The following is a 7,466-nucleotide window of genomic DNA, read 5'->3' as shown; positions in this document are numbered from 1 at the left end:
GTTTTTTTTTTTTTTTTTTTTGGTCACCAAAGAAATTAAAATAAATAGCAATATATATTTTATTTTGATATCCAAGTGCAATTTTCTCTACATAGTAACGTTTTTCAAATCCCCTCTCTCTCTCTCTCTCAGTATTTCTCTACTTCTCAAATGCTTGCCAAAACCCTAGCCTCGTTTCTCTCGCCACTCTCTTATTCTGCTTCTTCTTTGCTCGCTGCGTTAGGGTTTTGATTCATCGCTACTTATTTAGGTCTGTTTATACATAAGCACGCATGTCATATACATATATTTTTAGATATATAATATCGGTTTCTCTTTGTTTCGTTATATTTTATTGAAAAACAGCGTCAAATAGATTGAGATCGATAAAGCGATGGTCTCAGCTACGCGAATTGAAGGAGGTTCGCAGGTTTTCTCGGAGACTGTTCAAAAGACCATCCAATCGATCAAAGAGATTGTTGGAAATCACTCTGATACCGAAATTTATAATACTCTTAAAGAGACCAACATGGATCCTAACGAAACCACACAGAAATTGCTCAATCAAGGTTCCTACTTTTTTCTCATCTGAGAACTGGAAATTTCTTTATTCTAGGGTTTTCGGTTCTCTTTCTTTTGGGGCCATCGTTTCTTTGTTGCGATAGTGTGATCGGTTCTGAATCGAATCGTTTAAAACTAGCATAGGTTAGGCTACAGTGTGTCTGGTTATGGCTCAAGAGCTGTGGAAACAAGATTTTAAGTTTCTTTAGCACACTGGTGCCCACATGATCATCGTTTTATTTTTGTTCATTTCGTAAATTTTTGTTTCTCTTCTTTGGTCTTTGACCTAATATCTGTCGTTGGCTTCTATCTTGTGTAATTTAGCGCCATTATCTTTGGTCTTTGATTACATTTTTATTTTATTGATATGTTTATGGTTGCATTTTATCTTGTATAAAATGGAAATGACTGTAATTGTGATGGTATATAGTACAAATGTTGGAGTGGTTCGCTCTTGCTCTTACTCTAAAACGAGTTCAGGTCGGGTTTTGTTAGAAGAGAAGATGAAGCACATTTATGTTTTCCACTCTATCATCCAGTTGCCCCTTTAATGATTGTTTAATTTTTTTTTAAAATTTTCTATGGCTTTATAATTATTCATGTCTCTGCAATTCTGCTTTGCTGGCATGTGTATTCACTGCTTGTCGCTACTGTGATTACTTTTGACAAACCAATTGCAATTTTGTTTGATTTTTCATTCTCAGATCCCTTTCATGAAGTGAAGAGAAAAAGAGACAAGAAAAAAGAGGTATTGTTTTGCTTTTTCTGTTAATTTTCATTTAGCAGGGTACGTTTTAATATGAACCAGGCATCACTTTACTTTTCTGTTTATTTTCGTTTAGCAGGGTATGTTTCCATGTAAAACATTGTATTTCCATTTTGTATTAATGCCTTTGCAGTAACATTATTGGTCAATGCATTTTTAGTATTATATATGCCAAGTGCTTGGATTTTTACACATTTTAATGCAAAGGCTCAAGTTTTACGCTGTTTCATTTCACGATGTTATTACCGTTGCCGAGGTTCTTCTAGCTTTTATGTATTGGTTAGTAGATTTGGCGTGGTTTGATAATAGCTATATTTATATAATTGATGTTTTAATATAATTGATGTTATAATTAGCTGGCGTGACCAGTTCTGATTTATAGTTTATTGATACAAGTATAGATGCAACTTTGGTAGGTCTTCCCTGTTTTTCCTAATATATGGTATTTCATTTCACAATGTTATTGGTGTGATGTTGATTTATAATTTATTTACAACTCGATGACATATTCCTATTTTATGTTTACTGATGAGATGTGTTCTCAATGGTCTTAGAGTGCAGGGAATGATAATTCTACAGATCAAAGGAGACATTTTGAGGTTGTGGGTCAGAGAGTGAGAGTAAATACACATCCTGATCGCAATGCTCGAAGAGGAGGCTATTCTCGAAATGCTTTGCCTGGTAATTCATATTGTTGTCAACTTTGATGTTTGTTTGTTTTTTTTTTATCTTTTTTATTTAGTTATTTTTTTTATGTAACTTCGATCTTTTACTGGCATGAAAATTTCAGTCTTATGTTGTTGCATTGAAAGATCTGTATAATTTAACATATGATTCACTGCTTTTTAGATGAAATTAGAGCTACAGTTTAGTCCAGTGCATTGGATGGGAATTTAGTGTGTTCTTTGTTTCTCACACTCAATTCTAAATATTTGTATCTGTTAAAATCTGTTAAATTTTTTACTTTTCTACTCTGCTTAGCTGTTGGAAATTATAAATTTTGTTAAATTGTGACAAATTTGTGAGGCTCGTATTATGCCTGTGCGTCCGCCTATTTGCATAAACGGCCAGTTTATACAATTTATTCTTTGTAGGAGTTAGCAGAGAGTTCCGAGTGGTAAGAGACAATAGAGTTAATCATGATACAACAAAGGAAGCAAAGCCTGCCTCAGTACTACCTGCAACATCTTCTGTTGAGAATGCATCTGGGAAGGGGTATGCTATATCATACTTTGCAGTTGCAGTTTTCATTTACTCGTTTTTAAAATAGTGTTTCAAACGTTGAAATTTGAAGAAGGAAAGAATCAGTATTGCACCAAGTTAATGATCTTAAGCTATAGGGTTAGGTCTTTTGGAAATCAGTGACTAGCCACATAACAGGAAAGGAGAATTTCAATTCATTGTCTTTTCTTCAGATGAGCAATTAGTCAATTCACTAGGTAGAATAATATTTCCAGCCCCATGTTGATTCGACATATGTTATAAGTTATAAATTTCAATAATGAAATTGCCAATGTTTTTTTTTCCCTCAGTATGGTGGTGTTTATCTTTTCTTTTTCAAATTACAGGTCATTTGGAAGTTCAAGGGGTGAGAAGGCTTCAGGTGGAAGGAACTCTCCTCAAGGGTCTAATAATCTATCTGATAACTATATGAAAACTTCCCAAGAACTTGGCTCCAGCAGTTTCATTCGCAAAGAAACGGCTGTGGAAAAGCATGTTTCAGCTCCAAGATCTGCTTCTTCGGGTGTTCAAGTGGGAAAGGGTAACAACACACAATCACAATCTGCAACGGTGGCATCAAGCAGCCCTGCTGTTGGGGTGTATTCCTCTTCCACAGATCCTGTTCATGTGCCGTCGCCTGATTCCAGGTCTTCTGGTGCTATCAAGCGTGAAGTTGGGGTGGTGGGTGTTCGCAGACAATCTTCGGACAGTTTCAAGTCATCAGCACCTGGAAGCTCTTTTGCGAATTCACATGTGCGAGGAGAGAGCTCTACAGAATCGCTCCGATCTTTCACCAATGTTTCTAAAAGCAATGAACACAATCAAAATTCTGAATCGGTGGTGCCGAACATGTCGGTTAGCCGATCGTTATTAGGTGGTGGTCACTACAACAATAGGCAGCCTCATCAACAAACAGTAGGCCATCAGAAAGGTAAATTTTAAGATATCAATATTGCTATTCTCATAAGCAAAGATATCAATATTACTGTTTTAAAACCTAATTGTATACTCAACTCAATATCTACCTAGTATATCTCGGATAAATTCCAGGAGCACTCTTGAGATAAAGAATTTAGAAACTTTTTTACCCCAGTGGGAGTATTGCAGTTAGCCTGTGGTTACATGTGTGCCTGCTCAATTTTCAATAATGACAGCCATGGTATTTAACGCAGCTCCCCAACCTAACAAAGAATGGAAACCAAAATCCAGCCAAAAGCCAAGAAGCCCTGGAGTCATAGGGTCACCTACAAAATCTGCTTCCCCATCGGCTAATGGTACGAAAAACGTGGAGTCCGAATTGGCTAAAGCGCAAGATAAGGTTACAAGACTAGGCATTCACGAAAATCAGAATGTCATCATTGCACAGCACATCCGAGTCCCCGAGACAGATCGTTGTCAGTTGACATTTGGCAGCTTTGGGAAAGATTTTGATCCGACTAGTAATCTGGTTAATGGATTTCAAGCTGGAGTAGCTGTTAGCGAGTCAAATGGGGAACTCGCTGTGAGGTTGGTGCAATTTCTATGAGTTTATAATTTATATTTCCCGTAAGTGACAGTTCGCTTATATATAGCACCTTTTCGAGTAGGGTCATTTAGCTAAATAGCCAATTAAACTATTATATTTGCTAAACTCCCAGGGTTAGTCAAATTAGTGAAATAGCCAAAATTTACATAAATGTGCAAGTGCCGGGCGTTAATAATTTTTTGACCTTGTCATTAAGTTTATATGCAAAGATAGATACCTGTATACAAATTTTTTATAGAAAGTGTCAAAAGCAAATTGTCAGACTTTGACTATTTTGCTAAAAACTTGAATCCTATTTAGCAAATCAGTTAGTTTCAAACGCTAGTAAATTTTTTTTTTTTCCGGGTAGCTAGTGTTGAGAACATAGATATTTGAAACCTTTAATTATACGTTCAATATTTCTGCCATGAATTTTAGCCAATGCATAATGTTTTTCTGATTGATTCTGCTAAAACTGACTTGTCAAAGCACATCTTAAACAACCTCAATGGTCGGTCTAGTGGTAAGGGCAGTTCTTGGGACCTTCTAAGTCCTTGGTTCGTTTCCCCCTGGACCGACAATTGGGGCTATTGGGGGTAGTCTCCTGGTAGCCTCGTGGATTTTAATCGGGTCTAACCCGGACCCTGTGGTTACAAAAAAAAGAACGTCTAAAACAATTACAAGGTTCATTGATTAATATCATGACCAACCATCTATATCTTTTTGCAGTTTGTCGGCTCCAGAGTCGTCTATTGATGATGCTTCCTGCAGCAAGCAGGTAGACTTGACTGATGAGAGCCTTAGACCTTCCGGGACTGATTCTCCACCATCAGGGGCAGCATCCGAGAGTCAATTGCCAGAAAAGAAAGAGTCCTCAAGTCCTCGGAATTTGGATAACTATGCAGATATTGGATTGGTTCAAGACGACACCCCATCTTATGACCCTTCAGAGTCACAGCAGCAAGAACCCACTGACTTACCTGGTTTCTCAGTGAGTCTTGCACGTTGCTCAATCCATTAAATTTTCTCTCGACAAAATTCGTCTTTGCACATATGCTCTTATTTTGTGGAGTTCTCGTCTAATTCATGATGTATTTTGAACAGGCATATGATCCATCTAGTTATGATATTCCATATTTCAGACCTACGGTGGACGAAAGCATGAGAGGACAGGGCCTACAAACTCCCCAGGAGGTTGGCTTTACAATTAATTTAAAATGCACAACTCTCTTTAGTGAATAATGCACAGAGCTTGTTAGGGATGATCTAAGAGAATACATTCTTGTACCTCCTGTGTTTCAAGTGTCTATTCGCTTTCATAGAAAAAACTTTCATATGATTTTATTGGGAAAATATAATTCGAATCTCCCGAGTTCTATTGAAATGTTGGAGTCTACCTTACATTTCAAAGCCGATGGCAATCATCCTCCGAATTTTCTATTTATTGCTAATTCAACCTTATGTTTACCAATTAATAAAAAAAAATATGTATCCCTTATCCGATATTTTTTGGTTGGCTTATCCGTGTTTGCCCTTACGTTTTTCCCGTTCATTCAGTTTGTGAACAAAATCATCATCTCCTTTTAAAAACCCGCAGACCTTCTCGCACAACGTGAACAGCGGCGCCGGATCAACGATTGCCATGGTGCAACAGCAGCAACGTCAACAGCAACAGCAACAGCAACAACAACAGCAAGGAGCTCCGAACATGCAAATGTACCCGCAACAAGTTCACTATGCGAATCTGATGCCGTATCGGCAGTTCATATCTCCAGTGTACGTGCCTCCGATGGCGATGCCGGGTTACTCCAGCAGCGCTGCCTACCCACACCCCTCTAATGCCAACAGCTATGTGCTCATGCCGGGCGGGGCCGCTCACCTTAATGCAAACAGCCTCAAGTATGGAGTTCAGCAGTATAAGCCCGTCACGGCTCCCACTCCGACCGGCTTCGGAACTTTTCCGAACCCGAATGGCTATGCGATGCCCATGCCCACTCCCGGTGGGGTCGGGGGAGCCGCCGGGCTAGAAGATTCATCGCGCCTCAAGTACAAGGACAGCAATCTTTATGTCCCTAATCCACAGGTGTGTAGCTTTTTTTTATATTTATTGATCTACATGTCGAATCTCACTCTGTCCAGAACTGTATTTTTTTTTTTTTTTTTTTTTTTGAAAATTTGGTAATTTGGGGCATGTTTTGTATGCCTATAGACTTGGGATCTTGCTAGGAAAAAAATGCGCAAAAAATCAATTAGAGAAACAGGAATCAGGACTTTCTGAGTAGTGCTTGTAGAAATTGCAGAGGAATGGCATGGATTTTGGTATTTTTTGTTTTTATTTAGAATAATTTTATGAAACCGGATCATTGATGTGGTAGGCGGAGACGTCGGAGCTTTGGATGGCGAACCCGAGGGACATGGCGGGGATGCAATCAAGTCCGTATTACAACGTGGCGGGGCAATCTGCGTACATGCCGTCCCACACGGGGTTCAATGCGGCCGCGGCTCAGTCGTCGCACATGCAGTTCCCGGGTGTGTTTCATCCTCCGCCCCAGCAGTCCGCTATGGCCACTCATCACGCCAACTCAGCTCCCGGGACCCAAGCTGGGGCCTATCAGCAGCCTCAGCTGGGCCATCTCAACTGGACCACCAACTTTTGAAAAACGAAAAAGGGATGTGGAAATCTAACACCAACTGGCTTTGGGTTTTGGATTCGGACTGTGGGAAGGAAGAAAGTAGCTTAAATGCTTATATAAGGTTTTTTCATCTGTGAAAAAGTAACTCCCCATCATTTTCTAATTTAATCAATGCATCATTTGCCTTTTCAATATATATATATATATATATATTTTGGCAAGAGAATTGATTTTCTATAGTTATTCCAATTTAGGGTAAATGCAAAGTAACCCATTCAATTACGACAGTAATTGTTTTACATTTTAAATTCCCCAATTTATACATCTAATTTTTTTTTTTTTTATTTTTATTTTTTTTATATATATATAAAATTCATACTAGTAACTTTTAAACTTCAAGATAGCAATTACATAACTAAACACATTAACTATTATTGTTTATAATATATATTTTTATTTTTTATTTTTAGGAAAAACGACTTGAATGCAGATTTAGAGAGAGAGAGAGAGAGAGAGAGAGAGAGAGAGAGAGAGAGAGAGAGAGAGAGAGAGAAAATCGGTTAGAGAGATTACGATATCTAGAAATCCAAGAAACGTGTGAGCGAATATATACTACGGTTTCAAAATTAATTTGGGCAGTTTTTACCAAATCAAACGAGAGAAAGAGAGAGAGCCCAAATTAATTCAATTAAACGTGAAAAGAGCAATATTGGAAAGCCCAAATCATCCACAAGATGCCACGTCATTGAATTGGCTATTTACGTTTGTGTACATAGTTGAATATTTATGTAAATTTGATCAT

The 7,466-nt window shown here is 38.0% G+C and overlaps 1 protein-coding gene across 3 annotated transcripts; it reads left to right on the top strand.

Annotated features, from left to right (window-relative positions):
* Positions 1-75: 75 nt before the first annotated feature.
* Positions 76-6,856, top strand: LOC149385718 (dentin sialophosphoprotein, putative (DUF1296)). 3 transcript variants are annotated; one of them, XM_089625632.1, is made up of 11 exons: positions 76-250; positions 346-548; positions 1,245-1,288; positions 1,861-1,987; positions 2,404-2,521; positions 2,875-3,458; positions 3,682-4,033; positions 4,761-5,022; positions 5,136-5,225; positions 5,629-6,114; positions 6,407-6,856. In XM_089625632.1, exons 2-11 carry the CDS (start codon positions 374-376, stop codon positions 6,686-6,688), a joined length of 2,520 nt encoding a protein of 839 aa, XP_089481758.1. In that variant the 5' UTR covers positions 76-250; positions 346-373; the 3' UTR covers positions 6,689-6,856. The 3 variants fall into 3 exon arrangements, with proteins under 3 accessions (XP_089481758.1, XP_089481759.1, XP_089481757.1); XM_089625633.1 differs by having other exon boundaries at positions 2,401-2,521; positions 3,700-4,033; XM_089625631.1 differs by having other exon boundaries at positions 2,401-2,521.
* The last annotated feature ends 610 nt before the right edge of the window (positions 6,857-7,466 follow it).

Source organism: Urtica dioica, chromosome 9 (genome assembly GCF_054948205.1).
Source record: "Urtica dioica subsp. dioica isolate 48M chromosome 9, U.dioica_male_clone48M_v1_H2, whole genome shotgun sequence".
NCBI classification, from domain to species: Eukaryota; Viridiplantae; Streptophyta; class Magnoliopsida; order Rosales; family Urticaceae; genus Urtica; species Urtica dioica.
Note: the sequence above shows the minus strand (reverse complement) of the source record. Positions and strands in the feature narration are given on the sequence as shown.

Bases quoted from the DNA above. Each gene is read 5' to 3' on its own strand.
- LOC149385718 (XM_089625631.1), top strand. From the start codon at position 374: ATGGTCTCAGCTACGCGAATTGAAGGAGGTTCGCAGGTTTTCTCGGAG. The intron at 1,988-2,400 runs GTAATTCATATT...TATTCTTTGTAG, and splicing joins TTCTCGAAATGCTTTGCCTG to GAGTTAGCAGAGAGTTCCGA. The intron at 2,522-2,874 runs GTATGCTATATC...TTCAAATTACAG, and splicing joins GAGAATGCATCTGGGAAGGG to GTCATTTGGAAGTTCAAGGG.